Source organism: Musca autumnalis, unplaced genomic scaffold, assembly GCF_047663935.1.
Source record: "Musca autumnalis isolate F117 unplaced genomic scaffold, ASM4766393v1 scaffold_2, whole genome shotgun sequence".
NCBI classification, from domain to species: domain Eukaryota; kingdom Metazoa; phylum Arthropoda; class Insecta; order Diptera; family Muscidae; genus Musca; species Musca autumnalis.
Genome location: NW_027411755.1, coordinates 145171154 through 145198744, shown reverse-complemented (window position 1 = coordinate 145198744; position 27591 = coordinate 145171154). Strand labels below are relative to the sequence as shown.

The 27591-nt window shown below is 37.0% G+C and overlaps 1 protein-coding gene across 1 annotated transcript in view; it reads left to right on the top strand.

Moving 5' to 3' along the window:
• Nucleotides 1-27591, top strand: part of LOC141394704 (uncharacterized) — a 195663-nt gene that overhangs the window by 149110 nt on the left and 18962 nt on the right. Inside the window, exon 3 of the mRNA XM_073969488.1 lies at nt 25911-26246. Within this exon, the coding sequence (XP_073825589.1) occupies nt 25911-26246 (336 nt within the window). The remainder of the gene's footprint in view (nt 1-25910; nt 26247-27591) is intronic.

Genomic DNA, 27591 nt, shown 5'->3' with positions numbered 1-27591 from the left:
GGACCAAAGTTGATATTATTCATTCCTGTGCCCTCAAGTGCAAAAATTCATCAACCTAGGACAACGGTAAAACTGAACAGAGGACTGAGGAAACATCCCATGTTAAATTTGAAAGCTATTCATCAAAAATTGAACGAATTATAGCAGAATCGAGAAAAAATATATATCTAAATATGAACCGATTTTTGAGAAAACCGGTGAAACTACTCAGGTGCCTAAGAAAATATCACTTATTAAATTTGAAGGCTATTCGATCAAAATTGAACGAGTTGTAGAAAAAAATATTAACAACAACATTTTCAGAAATAATTATTTTAGTGGTCGTCTTCATATAATTATCGCTTTAGATTACCTGGGAAATATTTTTATACCCTAGACCACCATGTGGGGAGGGTATTATACGTTGATTTTGGCCAAAAAGTTTGTAAACGAGCTGAGTCGATCTGGCTATGTGTGTCCGTCCGTCCGACTGTCCACCTAAACCTTGTAATTACGCTACAGTTCGCAATTTTAATCCTATCGTCACCAAATTTTAGCTGTTGATGAAGGTCCCAAAGTGGAAGAACCCTATTGATTTTGGTGATGGTCGGAAATTATTCAGAGGTCGGAATGGGCAAAAAACTTATTTGGGAAAAAGTCAACGTTTAATTTCAAAGCGAATATCTCCGCTTCTATTAAGAGCATATCAAAAGCAACCTGCTAATGAAAGTAGAAAATATCACCTTTGCAATTATGTAACGTAGGTTATCGTAGGTGGTCAAACGGCGAAGATGTCACAATAGCCGCTAATAGAACTCAACTTCTCAGTTTTGCCATTTTAATAATAATGACGAGTATCACAGCTTTGGTTGGGGACCTTTCAAAAGCATAGTCTGACTATGAAAGTAGAAAATCCCATCTTTACAATGACGTAAAGCAGGTTGGCGTAGGTGGCCAAATAACGGAGATATCGTAATAGTCGGTAATACATCCCATTTTTTTTTTGTAACCACGGTCCCACTGAGGACAAAATCTATTGATTCTGGTAATGGTCGGTATCATTCAGGAGTCTGAATGTCAAAAAAAACTTATTTGGAGAAAAGGCCACATTTAATTTCAAAGCGAATATCTCTCTTCTGTAAGAGGTATATCGAATGCAAAACCTGGCAAGGAAAGTAGAAAATATCATCTTTACAACGATGTGAAGTAGGTTGTCATAGGTGGTCAAACAACAGATATATCGCAATAGTCGGTAGTGCATCCTCACGAAATTTTTGGGGTTGATGGGGGTCTCACAGAGAAAGAAGCTTATTAATGGTTGGTGTACATCCCTTTTTTTAAGTTTTTGCCTTTTTAAGGGCGAAGGCCATTATTTTTGAGATTTTAATTATTTTAATTAATCGAGCTTTTATGACCTAAGGAGATTACATTGAAAAATTGATATCTAGCGAAGTCCTACACACACACATCAACCGCTATGCGACGATCGTTTCGTTAGCTGGTTAGGCTAACATCCTCATGTTGTTGTTGCTAGACAATTTTCGCCATTAAATTTGCAATTGTGAATTTCAAATTGAAGCTTTTTTATTTCCAAAGACGACTCATTTGTCCCCCTTCTATTCCAGAAATCAATTTTTCAATATTACATTCAACTAATGGTTTTTTTCCATCGTAGACTGTATATGTCTTTCACACATGTCTGTATATGTCTTTATTTGAGTTGTACTGACGATGCACTTAAATGCGTTTCAACAAAATTGACCTGTATTAATGAAGACATTCAGACGCTAAGCTATCCCAATTTTAATATATTAAATTTTACCAGTCAAAAGCTTATGCACAGCGGTACTGGTGTAGGGTATCACATAGTCGGCCCCGACCCGACCCTTGGCTCACTTTTTCATATTTAAAGAGTTGTAACTTCGTTACGGATGCACATATTGACGAAATTTCTCACATTCGTCGTAGCTGATGTGCTTACTGTAAGAAAGAAACGCAAACATATATAAAAGTTATCATCACATTTTTCGATTTTTGTCCACTACGGCAACACTGTGTGTCGCATTTACAAGCAATACACTATATGTAGTTTTAAGTTTTTCGAAATGTTATTGTTGTTAATAATTCTTTGGTGTATAAAATATTCCAGAAGAGAATTATCAGTATAGGCCCTGATAAAGCCGCTATACAACGGTACCTCCCGATTTTCGGTATTTTGAAGGTTGTGCCTTCAATATTCCACCGAAACGACTGAAATTTGGCATTTAGTCTTCTTTGGGGTATACAACTTTCCACCTGAATATTTTCTGTATTGCTCCCCGTCTTCATATAGCCCACTGCCTCCCAATTTTCGGTATTTTGAAGATTTTGGCTGGTATTCAGGCTTCGTTGTGTGTATAAAACTTCCCACCATAGAACGGTACCTCCCGATTTTCGGTATTTTGAAGATTATGTCCTCAAGAACCTATGGAAATGACTACAATTTTCAACATTTAGTCTTTGTTGAAGGTATGCAACTTTCCACAAAAATGTGTCGGTATTGGCCCAAGTCTTCATATAGACCCCATAGAACGGTACCCCCATTGTCGGAATTTTGAAAGTTTAGAGTCATTCCTAAACCGGAATAACTGAAATTTTGTATTTACGCTACGCTCTCCTAGCCTTCGCAAAACGTAAGATTATTTACACTTCTCTTATAAGGTCTAGATTACAATTTGTGCAGGTTGTTTGGAATCCAACATCTAGCACTCAAGTTAATCGCATTGAAAGACTCCAAAAAAAGTTTATAAAATTTGCACTTTTTCCATAAATTTTAGTTCTTCAGTTCCCTCCTATGAAGCTCGCTGCAAATTAATCCATTTGCCAGTGCTACACAATCGTAGATACTTGCAATACATGTGTAGAGCTCGGAAGAAAAATTGGTTTTGATTTGGACCAAGTGGGTTACTCCGTTTGAGAGTGTTCGTGTGCAACAGCCATCCTGACTGACATTTTATTGCCTGTAACGGATTTGTTCTTAACATGCATGTGTTGGATTTAAAATTATTAATTCGATGATGCACATTTTTATCGCATCAATGCAATACAATCGTATATGCTCTCAACATTAACTAACTTATATTTGAACTCTATTTACGTATGTATATCGTCTAGTTTTATTAACTTTCACGATCAACGGCCAGGTCATCTCATTCAGCATAACCTTAGCCAAGCAACACTACTTTGAACCTTTTGTCGGTAACAAACTGATTAATGAAATACTTTAAATTTATTACATTAACAACAATTAATTTCCTCTGTTATTTATCTTATCCGAAAGCAGAATGCGGTAAATGATAAACCATGTATTCATGGAAAAATAGATGGTTAACGATGTAAGATGATGGAACGAACGAACACATGGTAACTTGTTAGCCATTCAGTGACATTCTACCATGGTTTGTCCATTTAAATGTTTTTACAACAACTGTCGCATGACAATTTGTTGTTCATCTCGTAGGTAGACACTTCAGCAGGCAATGAAATAATAACAGCCAGCTCAACGCCTCAGAAGATTTTTCTAGACAATGGCAGTTAATTGAAGATGCAGTCGGATGTGAGAATATGTGAACAACAGATGAATACATACAAAGGTATGTGTGTGCGTCTGTGCTTTCGATGAACTTTCCTGTGAAATTTCACTTTTATTTACAGTTGCCGTTGTCGATTGTGTTCGTTATCAGCTCTTGTTTATAACAAATTAATTACTTTGTTTTACTTTTTTCACCATTTTAATGAAATGTATCTGACCTGCCCTAAAGCAATGGAAATCATTAAAGTTTTTAGTTTTCTAAAGAAAGTAAATCTGTTGATGGTAGATTTTTGTTCTGCTCGGGTTTTTGTTATGACTAGAGGGTACATTGATTGCATTCGGCTTTCCATAAAGAACACTTAGGTAATCACCGATACACGTTTTTTGTTGAAGATGAAAGTGTCAGGTGATTTGACTTGTAAGTAACTTTTCAACTTATAAAAATATACTGGGGCTTGTCAGCAAAGTCCTAATACGAAGTTCAATTTTAAAAGAGAAGCTTTTATGTATAACTCTTGATAGTATCATCGTATTTCTGTTAGCTTTTTAATGTTTTTCAAAAATTTTAACATCAGCTAAATAAAACAGATTTTGGCAGCCATACAAGGATAAACTGAAGGAGTACAAAAGCAAAAAAAGGAATCATTGATTGAATTCTGTGGATAGTTAGATAGGAGCAAAAATCCAACCAGACTAAGCAAAGAAAGATATGACAAAAAGCCACTCACATCCCACTTATGTATATGTATAATAAAAAATAACGGCATCAGGTTGGAAGACTCTGCCAAATCTTTTGAAATCCTTCTGACGACGCCATGTTTTGTGATATTATCTTCACCTTGGTCTTTCCATCACCTTGGCCTTCCCTTGAAGCTTGTTATATTTATATGCCTTTTGTCGGAGGCATCTTTATCCATCCCGCTGGCATGGTCCAGGCAAATGCAACCGTTGTAACTCGATATGTTTTACTCTATCGGCTGGTGCAGCTAGTGGCTCATACGATGCCGGTAATAACTGCACGATCCCACGGGCGGCGGATTCTTCGATATCGAATTGAGCCGGAATCACACTACATCAGCGTACACCTGAATTTGTATTTGTATCTTTTTATGTCCTCCACTAAATATGCAGGGTATAATTAAGAGACCATATAAATATATATATTCTTGATCAGGGTAAAATTCCATGTCGACATAACCATATCTGTCTGTCCGTCCGTCTGCTGAAATCAAGATACAGCTCGCAATTTTTAAGATAGAACTTTGTAAGTTTCTATTACTCCTAGGATGTTTGGTATTGCAATTGGGCTAAATCGGTCCACGTTTTGATATAGCCCCCATAGCACGGTATCATCCAATTTTCGGTATTTTGAAGGTTTTAGCTTCGTTACGGCTTCGTTATCACACCGAACTGGCAGAAATTTGGAACTTGGTCTTTGTTGGTGGTATAAAACTTTCTCCCAGAAATTTGTCGGTATAGGTCCACGCCTTCAAATAGCCCCCATAGAACGGTACCTCTAGATTTTCGGTATTTAGAAGGATTTAGCCTCATTATCGCACAAAAAATGCCTGATGTGTTGTATTTAGTCTTAATTGGGGGTATAAAACTGTTTAATTGCAATTTGTCGTACAGGTTTAGTGTAGCCCCCATAGAACGCAACCTCCCTATTTCCGGAAGTTTGAAGGTTGTGGCCTCAATATTCCACCGAAATGGCTGAAATTTGGTATTTAGTCTTCATTTGGAGTGTTAAACGTTCAACATGAAACTTGTCGGTATAGGTCCACGCCTTTATATACCCCCTTAGAACGGTACCACCTGATTTTCGGCATTTTGAAGATTTTAGCCTCATTATTACACCGAAATGGCTGAAGTTTGGAAAATAGTCTTCTTTGGGGGTATAAAACTTTCCCCATAATTTGGCGGTATAGGTCCACGCCTTCATATAGTCCCCATAGAACGGTACCTCCCGATTTTCGGTATTTTGAAGGTTGTGGACACAATTATCTACTGAAATGGCTGAAATTTGGTATCTAGTTTTTGTTGGAGGTTTCGATATAGACCCCCATAGAACGATTTTCCCAATTTTCGGAATTCTAAGGTGGTGACGTGCCACCGTGGTGCAATGGTATGCACACCCGCCTTGCACATATAAGGTCGTGGGTTCGATTCCACGGCCAGGCAACATCAAAACACTTTTCAACGGTGGCAAAATACCCCTCAGTAATGTTGGCGACATTTCCTGAGTATCTCAGCTATGTAAAACTTCTCTACAAAAGTGGTGTCTTAGACACGCCGTTCGGACTCAGCGATAAACTGTAGGTCCCGTATCATTGAGCTAATATGAATCGGGGTGCACTCATTAATATGAGAGAAGTCTCCCTTGTCCCTTATGGGATGTTTGTGGAATAATTACATATATTATATTATAAGATGGTGACGTCAAATTTGGTATTTAATCTTCTTCATAAACGAAAGGAAACTAATTGTTCCATTTTACTTCAGCTCGTGGTGGAGGGTATAACAAGTTCGGCCTGGCCGAACCTAACACCGTTCTTACTTTTTATTTGTATCTTTTGACCGAATTCTTTTGGTCCGTATCGGCAAGGAGAAAATCAGGAACCAATATGGACGTGCTCAATTTGTCACATCTGCATCCACCATACTCAAACTTCGGTGAGATACAATATAAACCAGGAGTGGCTGCATCTCAGGGGTTGCTCTGCATTCACCGTCAGAATACAAGGCTCCCCCCAATTCCCCTATGAGCAACCGCACACTTAACATATCATGGAACTAGTGGACTTTATGCGTCGCAAAAATATCAAGGTCGGGGAGGTGCAGGAAACCAAGCTCAACAAATCTCGTTTGAGCCTGGCTCTAATGACCCGTAGGTGGAATGTATGGGGTATCATTCAGGTGTGGAACTGTCAAAGTAGAGTTGCTTAAAGTATACATCTTGTCGATAAATAGTTGTACTCCAGGTTATAGCCCCAACATTAGCCCGCTTTTGAAAGATCTTATGTTCCCGAGGGACTTTAATTTTCAACATGAGTTATGGCATTAGATTCTCGGAAATGCCTCGTTTTACACGGTAATGAGGAGGTTTTAGGAAGAATTAGAGGAGAGTATCACCGTTCGCCAGATATGACCATTATGTCACCTGGTCTAACAAATGACGTCACCTGGCAACCCATCGTTTCTCTTGGCTCAGACCATCTCCCCATAATTGCCTCCATCAGCAGGCCGCCCGATGTCATCACCTCTGAACGTCGCACTTTCATCGATCACGGAAAAGCTAATTGAAATGGGTTCCGAGAGTTCATTAATCACCGCTTAAGAGATCTGCCCAACCCTTCTGATGTTCGGGTAGCTGGAAGGACGTTTCGAGACATTACCATCACTGCAGCAGTTCGAACGTGCAATGAGACTCAACATAGGCGACGGATTGGCGAATGAGATTCATGAGTTTCGTTGTGCCAACCCCAGGAACCCCAGAGTCAGGGAGCTGATATAGGAAGTTAGCAGTTTGGTCGGTAAGCATAATCCAAAAAAGTGACAAAATCATATGATTTTCGTCGGAATAAGTGAATTGTGGGCAAAGGTTAAGTCACTCTCGAACCAAGGAAAGAAGGAATATAGGACCTCAGTCACGTTTAACGACGTTAAGCTGACTGATCCGAAGAGGGCGCAGGTCATTTCAGCGCTACCGTGCGAAGAGAAGAGTACTACATCGCATTAGATCTCTTTCTGCCGAGGATGAACGACCACAATTTACAATGGATAATGTTGCGAATGCCATCAGGAACACTAAATCATCCAAAGCTTATAGAATCTCCATGGTAATGCTGAAACAGCTGAATGAGCCGGGAGTCGAGTATCGCACTAAATTCCGAACCTGTCGCTAGTCTGGAAAATGGGTAGGGTGGTCCCGCTACTGAAGCCGGCAAGGATGAATCAAAAATGCTTTAAAACAGATATGGTGGCGCTTGACTTATCATAAGCCTTTTATACTGTCAAGCACACCATACTGTTTGAGGACATTATGCAGACTACCCTCCGGCCAAGTTTGAAACCTCACTTAATCAATTATATTTGTGGACGCTGGTGGTACATGGAATTTAGGAACAAGAAACAGAGACTCGTAAAGTGAAACAGGGAGTTCCCCAAAGTGTGGTGATTTCTTCGGAACTGTTTAACCCCTATATCCATACTATCTAGACGGCATTGAGATCGTAATGTATACGTACGTACGATCTTGACGTCAGATAGCATCCCTTATGCCATTTGTGAATGGCTGAGCTCCTATTTGACAGATCTTATCACCTTTTTCCACGCGAGGAATATGCAAACACAATGGCATGCTTTCGTTGCACTACATGCTCGTGTGTTACCGTGAGAGCCATCCCAGGCAAGTCTGGAGGGATCTTCATGATCTAGAAGGAGAGGTCAAACGTTACAAGAGAAAAACCACAGTATTTTTGGTTCAACTACGCTAGTGAAAGGATCGTTTATACAGTCCCGCACGATGCACTGCGCCTTTTCAACTGCCATGCCGCACAATCTACCACAGCAGCCACATTCCTATAACTGTAGACAGACCCTAGATTAAGCAAAAACAATAACATTAAGATCGGCCGGGACGAACTTTTTATACCCTCCACCATAAAATATACTGAACTAAAATGGATTAATTAGGTTCTTGTTAGGTGCAAAAATTGTTCGACCACGGATACCACAAATGCCTAAATTAGGTCAAAAATACATCTAAAATGTTCTTCAATCACTTGGTACCTTTATATGGGGGATATACCAAAACATGGACTATGTGGACGACTTTTGGTGGAGGAGTTTCGGGACCTCTGAACATTTTAAATGTCAAATTCAGGGCTTCGGAGTCGGAGTTGGAGTCGGAGTCTGGAGTCGGAGTCTAGCAAATTTTGCTGGAGTCGTAGTCGGAGCCGGAGTCGGAAAAAAAAAGCTCGACTCCGACTCCGGGCAACAATCTGATCTACATTTATCAAAATTTGTCAAATCAATTTAAATTATTTAAATGATCATAATTTAAAAAAAAACTCTTAATCTCTATTTTGACTACAAAATGCATATCGGAAACATTTTTGGGTCAATTGATTTGAATAATGTTTGCATGTTCCAAATATACTTAGGGAAGATCTTTTAGAAGATTTACAGGCCATTTTATAGAAGACTCACTGGTCTTCTATTGTTGTTTTTTTATAAGTCATTTATGTCTGCTGTGAAAGAACATGTTGGGCTTCTATGAAAGACCTTGTAGTACTTTAAGGGAAATCATACGAAAGACCTACTAGACTTCTTGCTGAATTTGTATGAGAAAAGTTAGAATCTTCTTAAAGACGATGTTCCTGCTATTTTTTAAACGACATATTCGGTCTTTTGAAGAAACACGCGGCTTTTATAAAGAAGTCTGCTTTTTTATAATAGAATAGTGTGTGGTTATCTATGTATAAGTAAACCTACTTAATCATTTCTCTCTCTCTCTATTTAAGGGGATATTAGTGCGGTATATGGGTGCTATACTGAAACGTGGTCCTATGTTAACAATTTTCGATGGAGATGTTTTGTGACCACTAGGAACCTCAACTGTGAAATTACAAGTAGTTCGGATAAACATTTTAGCTGAAATCCTCAAAATACCGAAAATCGGGAGGTAGCGTTATATGGGGGCTATACCAAAACGTGTATCTATGCTGACAATTTTTGGTGGAGAACAGGGACCCCAAGTGTTAAATTACAGGAAGTTCGGTGAAAAAAATTAAGCTAAAATCCTCAAAATACCGAAAATCGGAAGGTACCGTTATATGGGACTAGAACTATGTTGACAATTTTTATGGAGATGTTTTTGACCACTAGGAACCTCAAGTTTGTAGCTAAAATCCTCAAAATACCAAAAATCGGGAGGTACCGTTATATTCGGGCTATACCGAAACGTCGACCTATGCTGACAATTTTTAGTGGAAATGTTTTGTACAACTAGGAACTCCAAATGTTAAATTACAGGTAATTTGGGCAAAAGATGAAGCTGAAATCCTCAAAATACCGAAAATCGGGAGGTACCGTTACATGGGGGCTATACCAAAAAATAGAACTGTTTGGACGATTTTTGGTGGAGAAGTTTCGGGACCACTGAGAACCTCAAATGTCATATTGCACCTATTTCGGCCAAACAATTTAGCTTAATTCCCCAAATAGATAAATTTTAGTGGAGAAACTTTTTGGCCATTTAGCTAATTCGGTCAGAAAATGTAGCAAAAACCTCAAAATACTTTAAATCGGAAGGTATCTTTATATGGGGCCTATATCAAAACCTATCTTGGCAATTTTTAGTGGAGAAGTTTTCTGGTCAACAACGTGATCGATCAGGTTTCTGGTTTTTCCATCTGAGTACATTCACGTGGCATTGTGTATGCCGAGGTGTTGGAACCAGGTGCTGCTCACTACCATGTTCTTTCCGTTGTCGGATGTCATCTCATGAAAACTGAAATTGCCAACCGTAGAACAAAATATATTGTCCCTCCCAATTCTGGCATCGAAAACCTTAACGTCATAACAAAATCATCATGGGCTGTTCATCTTCGGTCGGCGCATGGGCGCAGATGAGATTAAAGTTAAAGAGCTTTGCTTTTATACTGATTGGGGCAATTTTCTTATCAACTGGAGACAACCTGGAGCCCACGTTCTTAAATCTTTATTTATTTACCATAAATCCAACACCTAGCTAATGTTTCTTTTCATGGCAGCTATAACACAGTACGTAATCGTTTGTTGTCTTTAAGTCTGTACGATTCGATCGCCCTTCTTGTAAGGCGATAATATCAGGTTTGTACTTACCAAGCTCATCCGCCACTGCTCAAACTAGATTTTTTCACAACTCCTTAAAGATATGTTACTTCCACATAAAACCAACAAAAAGCAAATCTGCCTGTAAATCACTACCTTCTTAATTATACAGATGTACATCACAAAAGCATAGATTAAGGAAACCAACACAAAAATCAATTGACAATCACAATTTTTTCAAAAGATGACCTTAAAGAAAATAACCATTTCTAATGAATGGTAGAGATCAATGTAATATTATACAGTCATTAAACGTCATCTCTATTGATTGTCATTAAATTAATTCACGGTGAAAGTTTGCTTTACTAAAATTACAATTCAAGTACTTCGAAAACCACCAAAAAACAAACGAGAAGTCATGGCCAGAGAACCCAAGGAGAGAAGAAACAACAACAACATCATTTTATTAAGCCTTTTCTTTGGGTAGTTGGGTTCGAAATTGTTGAAAAGACATTAACTTAAATAGTCATTAGATGGGCAGAAAGAAAGAAAGAATCGACTGCTGTAAGGCATAGCACAAAAGAGCAAAATAACCGAATAACAGAATATCAGCGGGATAGAATGAAGCCTTTCACAAAGCCACCGGCAGCAGCACCAAGTATCATTTACTTCACTGCAATTATGGTTTTTCTTTATACTTTTTCTAACCCTGTTTTTCGGCGGCCTTTTTTAACAAAGGGATATTTATTCTTGTAAATAGGACAGGATAGGATAGGGTATAAGTATCATTGTTCTTTTTTGCTGCTATTTTTGGTAATTGATTTTTTAGATTCTAAAGTGAAGGTTTCTTTATTTAATATTAATGTTATAGTTTCTAATGTTTAGCGTTGTGATATCTGCTGTTGGTTTTGTTTTTGGGTATTTATGGAACAAAAAAACCATAAGATGCTGTGCCATGTTTAAGGTGAAATAAAAGATGTTATCTTTATTGAGTACCCAAAATGTCAAATTTCAGAACAATCAGCAAAGGACAAAACTTTTTTTTTAAATATATGAGGTGCATTTACCCATCATAAAATTAGATAAAAATTAGTTTTGAATCAAAATTTCAAGGCGAATTTAAAGCGATCATATTTGTGACAAAAAATATTTTTTGTTTATAAAAATAGCATTCTCATGCATTCTAGAGTAAAAATATTGGAAAAAATCTAGGGGAGTATTTCTTTTATTTTTCTTGAACCTCTCAAGTAAATGGTCGAATTTTGCTTTATCTACATTCATATAAAGGAGTACATATTGAGAAAGATTACCGGGTTGGTGAGATAAATCATGGCTTATAAACGGAAAAATGGAAAAATGTAGAAAAATGTGACAAAAATAAACAAGTAAAAAAACATTAAGTTCGGCCGGGCCGAACTTTTCATACCCTCCACCATAAAATATTCATTCCTGTCCCCAACTTTAAGTGAGTATGTTAAAATGTCAGATAATGTACATAAAATGCTTCATTCGGGAGGCCCTTTTTTATGGTGCCTATATCTAACTGTTGACAATTTTTGGTGGGCTAGAAATTGGGAGGTACTGTTATATAGGGGTTATAATAAAACATGGGTCTATGTTGAGAGTTTTTGATGGGAGCCTTTAATGTCAAATAACTCCTAATTCGGTTAAAAAATTTAGCTAGAATCCTCAAAATATCGAAAATCGGTACATAACGTGGGAACTTCAAATGTCATTAACAGCTAGTTCGGAGGTATCTGGGCTATACGAAAATATGAACTTAAATGAACAAATTTTGTTGCAGAATTTTTGTTGACTTTTAAATTTCATATTACAGAAAGTTCGTCCAAAAATAAAGCTAAGGTACGGAAAATCGGGAGGTTTGTTTTGGGGCTATACAAAAACATGGACCTACGTTCGGTTAAACATTTTAAGTAAAATCCTCAAAGTACCGAAAATCGGGAAGTATCGTTATATTGGGGCTATGTTGAAAATTGTTGATGCAGATGCGTGGTGACCACTACAACCTTCAAATGTCAAATTACAGTTAGTTCCGTTAAAAATTGAGCTATTCCAAAACATGGACCTATGTCCACTAGTTATATAAGTTTATTGACATTTAAGAACCCTAAATGTCAATTGATAGCTAAATCGGTCTGAAAATGTAGATAAAAACGTCAAAATGTCGTAAATCGGGGGTACCGTTATATGGGGGCTACACCAACACGTGGACCTAGGTCCACAACTTTTGTTATATAAATTTAGTTACACTTAAGAACCCTAAATGTCAAATTATAGCTATATCGGTCTGAAAATGTAGCTAAAAACGTCAAAATACCGTAAATCGGGGGGTACCGTTATATGGGGGCTATACCAAAACGTGGACCTATATCCACAAGTTTTGTCACATAAGTTTATTGACACTTAAAAACAAAAAATGTCAAATTATAGCTAACTCGGTCTGAAAATGTAGCTACAAACGTCAAAATACCGCAAATGGGGGGTACCGTTATATGGGGGCTACACCAAAACTTGGACCTATGTCCACAACTTTTGTTATATAAGTTTATTGACATTTAAGAACCCTAAATGTCAAATTATAGCTACATCGGTCTGAAAATGTAGCTAAAAACGTCAAAATACCGCAAATCGGGGGGTACCGTTATATGGGGGCTATACCAAAACGTGGACCTATGTCCACAACTTTTGTTATATAAGTTTATTGACACTTAAGAACCCTAAATGTCAAGTTATAGCTACATCAGTCTGAAAATGTAGCTAAAAACGTCAAAATACCGTATATCTGGGGGTACCGTTATATGGGGGCTATACCAAAACGTGGACCTATGTACACAACTTTTGTTATATAAGTTTATTGATAATTAGGAATCCTAAATGTCAAATTATAGCCAAATCGGTCTGAAAATGTAGCTAAAAACGTCAAAATACCGTAAATCGGGGGGTACCGTTATATGGGGGCTATACCAAAACGTGCACCGATATAGCCCATCATCGAACTTGACCTGCCTGCAAACAAAAGAAGCATTTTCCCAAAATTTCAGCGTCCTATCTCCATTTTTGTGGATGCTAGAGTGATTACCACAGACGGACGGACGGACGGACGGACGTGCTCAGATCGACTTAGAATTTTACCCTGATCAAGAATATATATACTTTATAGGGTCGCAAATGAGTATTTCAATGTGTTACAAACGGAAAAACAAACTTAATATACCCTCCATACTATGGTGGAGGGTATAAAAACGTGGGCCTGTCTGATTTTTGGCCAGGGATATTTTGTATCTTCAGCGAAGACTAAATACCAACTTTCACTTATTCCGGTTGAATAATGTAGCTAAAACTTTCATAAAACGAAAATCGGGAGTACCGATACCGTAGTACACTGACCTGTGCCGAGGAACGTTTTGTAACTCCAATGAACACAAAATAGAAATTTCAGTTATTTCGGTTGAACAAGGTGGTGAAAACATTCAAAATACCGAAAATTAAGGGTTACCGTTCTATTGGGGCTTTATGAAGACCTGGGCCTATACCGATAAAGTTCTGGTGGATAGTTGTATACCCTCAACGAAGACTAAATACTAAATTTGAGCCATTTCGGTGGGATTCATATCTTTCAAAATACCGAAAATAGGGAGAGACCGGAGGGACAGAAATTCATTTCGGGGGAGCATACTATACCAAAAATGATGTTTTGGAATCAAAATCTTCAAAAAATGTATGGAAAATACTCATTTCAGGGGAGAGGGGCCGCCACCCCGGCGTACGTCTCTGCTAAATATCAAATATTGAAGCCACCCACAACTTTACAAATTCCGCAAATCTGGAGCTACCTTTCTATGGCGGCTATATGAAGGCATGGACCTATACCAACAGATTTCAGTTAGAAAACAAGTAAGCAAATGCTATAGTCGGACAGGACCGACCATGTGATACCCTACACCTCTACCACTGCAATTAGCTACTAGCACATCAAAATGCCTTTATTTAACAAATAAACTTATTGTAACGAATAACTTTGTGGATGCTACCGTGTCCTAATACTCCACTTGTAAAGAAGTTGTTAATGGCTGAAATACTCAGGAAATGTCGCCAACATTACTGAAGTGTATTTTGCCACCATTACAGATTTTATGTTGCCTGGCCGGAAAAAATCATATTCAATTATACGTCAGGAGGCTGTGGGTGCCTTCGCATTCACCAAAATTAATATAAAAAAAACTTTAACGACAGCTACACCGGGTACATTTTGCATATAGTGCCTAAGCTACCCCATGTATAAAAATCCAATTGGACGATTAATACGCTGAGGCTCCATGTAATTTGCAATAATGCCAGAACTGTGCATTTTTCTGTCATGATAGAGACAATTTGTAGCATGGGAGGAAACTGTGGTTCTCTACAAAAAAACCCACTATATATTCCGGAGTAGGCCCGTTGTCTAGCAGACTCATTATCGCAATTTGCATCAGGGAAAGCGTCAGTAGCCTTTTTTTCATATGTTGGCTACACATACTAGGGGCACAAACAATCCTTCTGGCCTAGGCTATACGCAGTGTCGCCAGGCGTCATTTGACTTTTTTTTGAAAGATTGACAGTTTTTAGCCTAAGCGTACTCAGGACAGTTTGACATTCGACCTTGAAAAAAGCACTTTGCCAACAAATGGAATTTACTTGTGAACATTTTCGTCCTATAATTTTTCACAAATTTCGACATGGATAATCAAGGCAAGAGTGCATCGATCAAATTAAATCTGTATATGTCGTTAAAGTCAATCCTATATCAATATGAAAGCTGCCTTAATGAATTCAATCGTGGCCGACACTCGCAAAAACGAAGGTCGTGAGGGTCGACGAAAATCGACCGTTGTGCCAGAAAAAATTAAGCCGTGCGTGACGGTTAATGCAAGATCACCATGTTATATACCGTGAGATAGAGACATCCTTCGGTATTTCTTCCACCAACTAATATTTGATATTGCATAAACACCTGTTCGCAAAAATGGATTTTTCTCGCTGGATCCAGCAATATTGGTCAATAGCTCAACAAAAGGCTCTTGTGCTTCAAACGATATTTATAAGATCGCGACATACGAATCTTGAATCTATGCTTAAGAGCCCGAAACAATGCGTTCTCTCAGAAATCGATTCAAACCAGCGCCTGTTTAACCGGCAAAACGTGGAATTGATGGGTCATGCGCCGTACAGCCCTGACTGGGGATCCAATGATTCATTTGATTCCAGCACATAAGAAAAGGCGTGTTCGACGATTTCCGTTGCCAGGAGATGCTGTAAAAGCGTTCAAGGACCATGTTTTAGTGGTGTCTCCACTGAAAACAACCCGTCAACTTTGCAAACAGTATATTAAAAATTTTCGCAATTTTCACACAAACGTTGTGGTTCATATACCTTCTAAATTTTATCCGATCATCATCTCAATTTGAAAGCTTCTTCTTTGTCATATACTCTTACCTTATTTTAAATGTCGAGGCGATGGGACTATTATTGTGACCTACAGAGCCGCTACAAAATTGGATAAAAATTATGTTTTTGGTCCATTTCACCCGCTAAATATTTCACGATCATCTGGTCTGAACCCGACCTCCATGTACAATTTCGTGGCGATCGAACCATAACTGCGGCCTGGAGTTTCATTACAATTTATAATGGACGGACGGATGGAGACACATCTTAAAATCGCTTTATCTCGTCGAAATATGAAGATTGGTATACCACATTGGGGATCTCCGACGAATATTTCGCGGTGTCACATGAATTTTTGCCAAAACACACTTATAATACCCTTTCCACATAGTGGTGTAGGGTATAATTATATAACCCAACGAAGACTAAATGCCAAATTTCGGTTTTATAATGAGGCTAAAACCTTCAAAATACCAAAAATCGGGAGGTGCCGGAGTAATATAAACTTCTATGCTAAAGTCTATTCTCTGCTCTTTTTTAAAAATTGAATTTTATGCTGATCAAGAATATATGGGAATTTCTGAGTGAAATCGGACACTTTTCAAAAAGTGGTTTTTGATTTTTTGATGGTGTGGTGATGTTGCTCATCAGCAAAACATTTCGGAATATTTTCAGATTTTTTTCTAAAGGTTCCAGAGATATCGAGCATTGAAAAAGTCGAATTCAGTAAAAACTTTATGCAAAGGAATCATCATCACTACTCTGTATTACAGAGAGTAATGTTATAAAAATGAACTGACAGTGTTACAAAATTTTGCAGATCGCTACCAATATCATGATTTCATCCCAGCGAAGGGAATTATCAATTGGCATTTCAGCTTTTTTGAAATTATGCCTTTTTGCATTTTTTGTGTTTTTATAAGCTATTTTTGCACAGTAGGCAGGGATGAAATTTTCGATTTTACATTTAAATAAAATTTTTCGAAATGATTGTACTCTTCGATTTTCATGAAATATTTGTGTATTAAACTACGAATAATTAATTTTTTTTTACTATTTTTTCTATATTTATACCCTATACCACAATGTGGAAAAGGGTATTATAAGTTTGTTTTGGTAAGAATTCATGTAACACCGCGAAATATTCGTCGGAGACCCGCAATGTGGTATACCAATCTTCATATCTCGACGAGATAAAGCGATTTTGAGATGTGTGTCCGTCCGTCCGTCTGTCCATTATAAATTGTAAACACGCTCCAGGCCGCAATTATGGACCGATCGTCACGAAATTTTGTATAGAGGTCGGGTTCAGATCAGAATAGATGCCTATTCTTATTGGTGATGATCGTAAAATATTTAGCGGGTGAAATGGACCAAAAACATAATATTTATCCATTTTTCTAGCGCCTCTGTAGGTCTCAATAATAGTCCGATCAACGCGTAATTTTAAATAAGGTAAGAGTATATCACAAAGGAGAAGCTTGCAATTTGAGATGGCGATCGAATAATATTTAGAGGGTTAAATGGACCAAAACTTTTGGTGAAGTGACATTCCGGACAAGTGAGATATACTTGAAAGTGGAACGCTTGACCTTTCAATTGATGCCAATTATGTTGGTGTGCATGATCAGATAACAGAGTTACAGCCTAATATATTCCGTTATTTGTTTGTAGTGTAATAATAAACTCGCTAGAGGTCGCAATTATACATCAATAGTCACGAAATTTTGCACCGGGTAAGAGTATAGGTCGAAAAAGATGCATACAATTTTGAATGATGATCTGATATTCTTTAGCGGGTGAAATGGACCATTACTTTTGTATGAAAAATATAAAATTTTATTTTTGGTCGATACTTTAATTCCTTGAGGACACATATATTTCGCAAAGTAGCCTACATAAGGGAAAAAACTACTGACCTTTCCTCTGATGTAAATTGCAATAAAGCGTTTGCTAGATAACGGGCCTACTGCCTAATACATAATGAGTTCTGTGTAGAGAACCACATTTTTATCGCATGCAACATATTGTCTCTCCAAAAGTTTATGTAACACCACTCGACGAGATAAAGCGATTAAGCGATGTGTGTCCGTCCATTAAAAATTGTAAACAAACTTAAGGCCGCAATTATGGACCGATTGTAAGGAATTTTTTAAGGAGGTTGGGTTCGGGCTAGAATAGAAATGATTAGTTTTTGGTGATGATCGTGAAATGTTCAGGGGATAAAATGGACCAAAAACAAAATTTTAACCAATTTTGTAGCGGCTCGGTATGTCAAAATAATAACCCGCAAAATTTTAACCAAAGTTTGAGTTTATGATGAAGAAGAAGCGTACAAACCAACGTGAAGATCAGATAATACTTAGCGGGTTAAATGGACTGAAACTTTTGTGTGAAACTGGAAAAATTTCAATAACGTAGCGGTTAAACAACGGAAGTAGTAGTACTACATAAGTGGGTTTCATTACATTTTAGTTTGTGTGAACTAAATTTTCCTGTCCTGCTATAAAAATGTCTTTGTCATGCTAGATAACTTTTCGGTTTTGGTCATAAGTATTATACATTACATCTCTGATATTTGATAATTAAATTTTCACAATCATTAAACAGAAGTTGCGTGGAGAGCGATTGTAAAGGGATAGTGGTATAGGGTATCCCATGGTCGGCTTCGTCCGACTATAGACTTTTCTTACTTGTTTTATCTTGTTTTTTTATGAGAAGTCATCTTTGTCTTCTATTAAAGACACTGTGGTATCTATGGGAAATCTTACTGAATGCCCTGTGACACAAAATGGATGTTAAGATCTGGGGAAGGAATAATTCCTTTTCGGAATGAAAGCCCCAATTGAGAAACACAAAGGATCCCATAGCTGAAATTTCTGAGTTATGTCATAATGAATTTTTTGATTGACCCCCATCAAGCATTGAGAAAACAGCTTTATATCTCTGTTTGGAGATATTGTTTCACCATTTTTAGATGACATGTTTTCAGTTAAATAGAATAAGGAACCTTTCTGTCCAATATGTCTGTCCTTCTAGCTCAGTTCCTTCCATGTCCTTTTTGTTGTTGAACTCAAAAAATACAACAAAATGATATTTTCTACAAAAATGATCCACCGAAAATTATATGTAGGTTTCCCATATCAAAGATATCGACATTTTCATTTTTTCATTGTCCTTTATCAGTTTTACTCCTTACTTTCACAAAAAACCCGTATGTTTATGTATTTCGGTAAATTTCGCATAATCTAATAACTATATATGAAATTCCGATGGTTACGCTTCTGAATTAGGGCATCATAAAATCGTTGTTGGTCAACGACAGATTCATCCCGCAATAACTCAGAAGTCTGACAAACGGCGAATCTTTCTTCTAGGATTCATTATATACTCAATGAGGGCTTTAGATGTAGCCATTCAAATAACCGGATCTGTCCGCCAGGAACAGATATAGTTGATGTGTAAGCGAGTTTTCTTCACAATCAATAGCATATACGAAATTCAATGAAATACATAATCATAGAGTTTTCATGAGAAAGGATCTGGTAAAAGTGATAAAGGACAATGGAAACATGACAATATCAATTTCTAGTCCTAGTGGACCGACCCTACATAAAATTTTCCTAGCAACATTTTTGTAGAATATTTTCATTCATTTTCATTTCATTCAATTTCAGAAAACATCCATCTGTCAACGTGTGTGTATACGAGTTGTATACACAATATATCTCAAATATTTCAATACAATTTTCCACTCCACACCAAAGTTCAAAATGTGAACTTTTTTTTTAAGGGGTGATCCCTACTTATAAATTTCAGAAAAAAGTTGAAAGTATGATTCTGCAGAAACAATATTGATATGTTCGAATGTATTCGAAGGAATACCCTTTCTAATGAATATGTAAGGAAAAACTAACAGATTAGCCTATATAGGGCAAAATATAGGAAAAAGTTAAAAATTTGTGCACATTTAATTCATTTTTAGTGGTATAGGAAATCACTCTCGGAGTCGACCCGGAGTTGGAGTCGTGAAAAAAACCTGCCTGGAGTCGGAGTCGAGCCAAAAATACCTCGACTCCGAAACCCTGGTTTGGCTGTTATATGCCAAGATGTCAGAAAAACGTAGATAAAAAACTTAAAGTCAAAATCGGGAGGCTCGATTTTCATCGTAGACATATGGTCCAGTAGACTTTTTTGCTCAGTTCAATCCCATGAATCAGAAACGCCAAGGGCCCCAACATATGTAAAATGCATAAATTTTGCATATACAAAAATTTATGCATTTTGCTTAATTTTGCATATGGCATATGTTTCGATTGCAATGTAATCAAAAGCCATTCCAGTCCCAAAATTTGACATAAATCGGCCCAAAAATAGGTGTTGCATAGAATTCCGCTCTCTAATAATTATATAACCCAACGAAGACTAAATGCCAAAATACCAAAAATCGGGAGGTATCGTTATATGGAGGCTATATCAAAACGCTCAATAGAGCCCATTTGCAATACCAAACATCCAAGGAGTAATATAGACTTCTATGCTAAATTCTTTTTAAAAAATTGAATTTTATGCTGATCAAGAATATATGGGAATTTCTGAGTGAAATCGGACACTTTTCAAAAAGTGGTTTTTGATTTTTGATGGTGTGTTGATGTTGCTCATCAGCAAAACAAAAACAAAAAACATTGTTCCACAACATCCCATACGGGACAAGGGAGACTTCTCTCATATCAATGAGTGCACCCCGATTCATATTTAGCTCAATGATATGGGACCTACTGTTTATCGCCGAGTCCGCCGAGTTGAAAAATGTTTGATGTTGCCTGGCCGGGGAATCGAACCACCGACCTTCTACGTGCAAGGCGGGCGTGCATACCATTGCACCACGGTGGCACCCAGCAAAACATTTCAGAATATTTTCAGATTTTTTTTACTAACGGTTCCAGAGATATCGCACATTGAAAAAGTCGAATTCAGTAAAAACTTTATGCAAAGGAATCATAATAACTATTTTTAATGTTTTAAGTCTGTACACGCAGAAAAATTTATGTTAGAAATATGTTTGGATCCAAACAAATATATGTTTGGGACCGGTTGCAAACAAATTAATGTTTGGATCCAAACATAATATGTTTGGGTCCAAACAAATATATGTTTGCAACATTTTGTAACATATCTCAATTTGATATGTTTGGGTACCAACATATTTTTTATGTTAGAACATTTTTTTCATGGGTGGAGAGAGGATGTTTGTCAACGAGAGTAATAACAGTGCTCTCGCGGCTGTGGATTGCTGTTTTATAATGAAGTGTTGTGTGTATTGTATAATAGAAGACGTAGAAGCGAAGAAGGGGGCTTTGGTGGCGTGTATGCGTCAAACTCGTGTGTTTCTTTTTTTGTTGTTGTTAACCAACGAAGTAGAAAAGAAGAAATGATATGAATTATATTTTTTTCTTTCTTCAGTGTTTTAGTTGCCTTTGTAGAGTCAAGACGGTAAAGTGTGTGAATAAATCAGTGTTTTGTGTTTTCTTAAAGAAATTGTGTTTTTAGTAAATTAAATGCCCAGTACATTTTATAATTGAATCGGAAAGTTGAATGGAATTATTTTATTGGACAAGGAGGAAATCGCATTTAATATTGGTAATTACATACATACTTATGTATATTTGAAATATGGCATATCCATATTTATTTATTACATTACATAATCATTTGATTCTAGATGCCGATTCCCCGCTGATGATTTCAACTATGAGGACAATTTGTTTTATTTCACAACAAAGGAGAAGCGTTCAACTACGTATCTATATATTTTTTCTTTTTAAAAGTGTGACTATTTACAAATTATTTCAATCAGTTTTTCTTTTATTAAATTGTGTTATGTATTTCTATGGAATTTTGTATGTACCTATGTGTTTGTTGTTCTTTTGCCTTCCAATAAACAACCTCAACATTTGTGTGTATACTATGGAGATAGCCAGTGAGTTCTTACTGAGATCAAGTGAGCACACATTTTAAAGTGTTGTACATTGAATTTTACGCTCCCTTGCTCTCAGTAAGCGCCCACTGGTGCATGTGTTTGTTTGTTTTTTTGTGCCTTTTGCGTTTGTATTTTTGTGCACCCAAACATATATATGTTTGCACCCAAACATATATTTGTTTCCACCCAAACATATATTTGTTTGCAGACCCAAACATATATTATGTTTGGGACTGTTGCAAACATATATATGTTTGCTGCAAAATATGTTTGGGACATATGTTAGAGAGGCCGATTTTTTTTTGCGTGTAGTATTACCCCAATGGCGTAACTTTATCATTACTCTGTATTACAGAGAGTAATGTTATAAGAATGAACTGACAGTGTTGCAAAATTTTGCTGATCGCTACCAATATCATGATTTCATCCCAGCGAAGGGAATTATCAATTGCCATTTCAGCTTTTTTGAAATTATGCCTTTTTGCATTTTTTGTGTTTTTATAAGCTATTTTTTGCACAGTAGGCTTGGATGCAATTTTCGCGATTTTATATTTAACTTCAATTTTTTCTAAATGATTGTACTCTTCGATTTTCTTGAAATATTTGTGTATTAACCTACGAATAATTAAAATTTTTTACCATTTTCTCTATTTTTTTTAGTTTGTCAATAAAATGTTTCCCTTATATCAGTGTGAAACATCTGTTATTGGTTTTTTCTTTTTGTTTAATTTAAGAATTTATCTTAAACATCCTAAAACCTTTTGTCGAAATATTTCTTAGCCTCTGGAAACTCAAAATTCCGAATTACAACTGATTCGGTGGTCAAATAGGACACAATTTTTGGTAGAAAGTTTTTTAGGCTCTGGAGACACAAAACAAAACATATTACAAGCAATTCGGTGGTCAAATGGGACAAATATCTTAAAAATTGCTTAAAAAGTCGACGCGTCACGCGTCATTTTGTATGGGGCCTATACAAAAACGTTGACCTACATAGCCGTTTTCAATACAAATTTAAAATAACAAATTTTCATCCACCTACATCACTGACGGACAGACATGGCTATATCGATGTAGAATTGCACGCTGATTAAGAATATATGTATGTAGTTTGTAGGGTGGAGGTATACAGATAATTTTTATTAATTTTCTCGTTGAATGATCGACGATTTTTGCAAGTGAAAAGGGAAAGCCGAAGATTCGAACCCAAACAATCACCAACTTATGTGATCGGTTTCGCTGTTAGTTACGCACAACTTTAATTTTTCAAATGCAATGTGTTTTTGTCGCGTCGGAGATGTTTCCTTTTCAATCTGTGCAGCCTTTGGAAGTTATGAGTTTGGCCTTGAACGCCAACAAGTCATATATTTTTGAGGACGTGGGTTCAAATCCCAACTTACCTCAAGCTGTTTTTTACTTGAAATTTTGCCTGTTAGGGCGAAGATCATTTAATGTTAATTTTTATTAATTTTCTCGGAGCTGAATGATCGAAAATTGTTTGCAAATGAAAAAGGAAAGGCGAAAATTCGAACCCATACAACCACCAACAAGCAAATTTCAATAAATGAGTTGTTCGAAGTCGTTTATAGATCGCTTTCTACTAGTGACATTTTCATGTTTGATAAACATTTTCCCAAGAATATGTAATATTTTATCCACATTTGACAAAAATATGGTTATAAAGCTTTTTATCAAAATTGTCGAGGTAGTTTTATTTCTGTGAACCGTGTCGGGGTGTTGTGATCGCCCTATAGCAAGAATGCTATATTTTTACAAGCCAGTGTTTTTTTTTCATAGGCAAGTCAAGTTCAAAGATAGGCTACATCGGCTCATGTTTTGGTATAACCCCCATATAACGATAGCGCCCGATTTCAGGTATTTTGAGGATTTTAGCTACATTTTTTACCAAACTACCTGTAATTTGACGTTTGAGGTCACAAAACATCTCTGCTAAAACTTTTCAACATAGGACCATGTTTTGTTATAGCTCCCATTTAGCGGTACATCCCGATTTTCGGCATTTTGAGGATTAGCTACCTTTTTAAACAAAAGTACATGCAACTTGACGTTTAAAGTTCCCAGTGGACACAAAACTACTCCACCAAAAATATTCAACATAGGTCCATGTTTTGTTATAGCCCACATATAACGGTACATCCCGATTTTTGGTATTTTGAAGATTTTAGATACCTTTTTAACGGAAGTACCTGTAATTTGACGTTTGTATACACTTTCATAAGGGCGAAATGTGCCTCATCGAAATAATGGTTTCAGACCCCAATTATGTTTGGACGAAATCCGTTTCAGACAATTTGGAGTTGATTTAGCCCTATCAGTCTGTCTGGCTGGAGCGCACGAAAACTTTCGAACGAATCAATCGATTTGGTCAAAAATTTGGTCTTCGTAATTTTGTCCAAACTTAGTTTAGGTTCGAAGATGGATTATATCGGTCCACTCTTTCTGGTACCTCCCCTACAAAAGTTCGAAAATTTTTGGAAAATTTGTGCGCATGATAACTCTGGAAGGGAGCAACTGATTTGGTCCTTACTTCGCACATGGTAAAATTTCTTGCAATATGGAATCAATCGGTCCACTCCTTCGGGTACTTCCACACAAATTTTCGGAATAGATCAGTTTAGGACCTGCTCTCGAATCGCATTTGATTTTTGTTGTGACAACTTGTTTCGGATAAGTTCACTTTAAGACCTACTATCGAATCACTTTAATTTTCGTTGAATCAACTTGCATTCGCTGACTCAGTTAAGATGGTTTGTTCATATTTTGTCCACACTTAGTTTCAGTTCGAGCGCACTTCCGGTACTTCCCCCAAATTTCAAAAAAAAAATCCCTAAAATGGTATGAACGATATCTCTTGAACGGGGCAACTAAATTGGTCCAAATTTAGTATAGCCTCTAAAATGGCCCATAATGGTCCTCTCCTTAGGGTACCTCCCACACAAAAGTTCAACGTTTATGTCTAAATGCTGTTTATGGCCTGTTCGAAGATCCTTTGCAAGTGTATACCGAAGGTACTGCTTTTGGTCCTATTTACAGCGATTTTATGTTTTCCCTGCACAAGTTCATTCTTCCTGGCATACTGGTCCAAAAGTTATACGTTTACCCACTGAAATGACTAGTGGGTGCGAATCTATCGAAAAGATATGACTCCCAAAATAAGATCCACTTCTATAATGGACTATGCCGATCCAGTCCTTTAAGTACCTCCTCCGCAACACTTTTGAACATTAATCCTAATCAACATTTTGGTCGGCAAGTTCAAATGTCCAAAAAGGGCTAAAAATTCTGAAAAGACTCTAAATACATTCGATCTGTCCGTAAATGAAAGTTTCAATTCACATATGCTGAGGGTATATATCTGTCGGCAAAGCCGACTGATACTTTTTTTGAGCATTTGCTTGTTCTTGAGCATTTGGGTGGTCACAAAATATCTTCACTTAAAACTGTGGATAGGAAAGAAAACTAACTCATATGTATTTTATGGTGGAGGGTATAAAAAAATTGGCCCAGCCGAACTTAACGCTTTTTGATATTTTATATATTCTAAAAAAAGAAACTGCTGTCGACATAAATGGGTTAAAATGTGAATTATCTTGTGAAAACACATAGTGTCTAGTGTGAGAATTCAATCTTGTAGACACCTTTTAAAGACGGTCCGCATATACAAACATCCATATACATATTTAGTAATGCAATAACAAGTTCCTATCGTATATGGTAACAGCAGCAGCAACATCTACCGTATTTGTTAAAGTGAAAAAATCTTATCTTAATAACTTTATCGGCATTGTTAGTAACACTTTCAACGTAAAGAAGGAGTTTTTTTTTTAAATACAGCAATTTCCTAAGTCATTCCAAACTAATTTTTATATTTAGTTCCCATCCCACCACTCGCAGATACATATATCGTAACTGTTATGGGTGATCACAACAAAACCAAAGTGATGCGTTCGTCGTTGCCTGATTATCAACAACATCAGTTTCCATTTAAGAAAAAAGTTTTTTTTTTTTGCAAGAGACCAAGTTTACCTGTTTTTTTTTCTTGATTCAGATTCATTCATTATAGTTTTTGTTTCTTGTTCTCCTTTTTCTATCTTACAGGTTGTTACCACAATGGTACTTGGTACGCGGACAAATCATTAGTTCCCACAACCGAGAAATGTCTCAACTGTCAGTGCACTAAGAAAACGTTGGTGTGTCGCCTGAAAGTTTGTCCAGAAATGCCAATGCCACCACCACGCGGTTGTGTCGTTGTCCAAAAGAAGAACACATGTTGTCCGTATCTGTCGTGTGCACGTTTAGATGCCTTCTATAAGATACCGGCCACGCGACGTATAATCGCTTATTTGGATCATTACGAGCGTGAATCAATTGATCGTGTAGTCAATGACAATATGCTGCAACGACGTTCCGATGATAGCGATGTGGATTTGTATGGTAAGTCGTAGAAGCGCTTCAGTTATCCCTTTTAAATAGCCAGTAGTAATGAATGGATGGAAGCATCCTTTAATGTAATCTCTTAAGGTGGCGGCATGACTCGTTAACATTGAAAATGGTCTTTTAATTAGTCTGCATTTTAATGATCACATTTCTTTCATTTCAACGGTGGGGAGGATCATTCGTGTTAATGATAGTTATTTATAATTAATTATTAATGAAGTCAGTCTTTCTGTTTAGCTATTAAATAATGCAACATAATGGGTTGAAGTCGGCAGCAGTTGGCAACGATACATTCTAAACATCTTTGATGGATTAGCAGGATTTTTTGGCTAGTAGAGCAATAAAGGTGAATTTAAAATAAAAGAAACTCGGTTTTGCCAACAGAGATATATCCTCTACCTGTATGTACTGTAACATCTATGGACAGATCGAATACCGGCTACACAACCTATATACCTACTATTCCTCAACAACTATGTATTTCAAAGGCAAAATTGAAGGGATACAACAAAATTACAGGAAACGACAAGCGATACTCCTGGAAGCTATTTTGCCAACAGGTGGATAGCGTAAACGACGTTGCGAAAGAAGTTTATATCCAAAACCCATACAGAGACAACGTTCGATGAAAATGGATAAAGGGTGGAAACAACAGAAGCAACTCTAGGCCTTTTGATAAAAACTCACTTCCCGTCGAACACCACGGCTAGCTCCGAGGCATCGACTGAGTGGAGTTACTCATCAAAAGATGCACCAAAAATCGATAGCTCGATGGTCAAACAAGCCATCAAGAGCTTTTCACCATGCAAAGCATCTGGACCAGACCAGATCTTCCCGGCCCTACTAACATCTATGGAAAGGTCAAATTCCGGGTACACAACCTATATCCTTTTCCTCAACAAATATGTATTTCAAAGGCAAAATTGAAGGAATACAACAAAATTACAGGAAAAGGCAAGCGATACCCCCTGGAAGCTATTTTGCGAACAGGTGGATAGCGTAAACGAAGTTTCGAAAATTAAAAAATTTCTATCCAAAACCCATATACAGACAATGTTCGATGAAAATGGATGGAAACAACAGAAGAACTGGATAAACCATATGCTAAGGAATGGATGGAAAAGCTGTGGGCTATATGACGTCAAAATAAGAGACAAAGACGGACAAGGAACGCCACAGGGAGGGATACTATCAGCTCTTTTGTGGGCTACTACCATAAATAGTCTCTTAAAGACCTTAACCGAAGAAGAATTTGACCCAATATTTTACGCAGACGATATGTACAACAAATATGTATTTCAAAGGCAAAATTGAAGGAATACAACAAAATTACAGGAAAAGG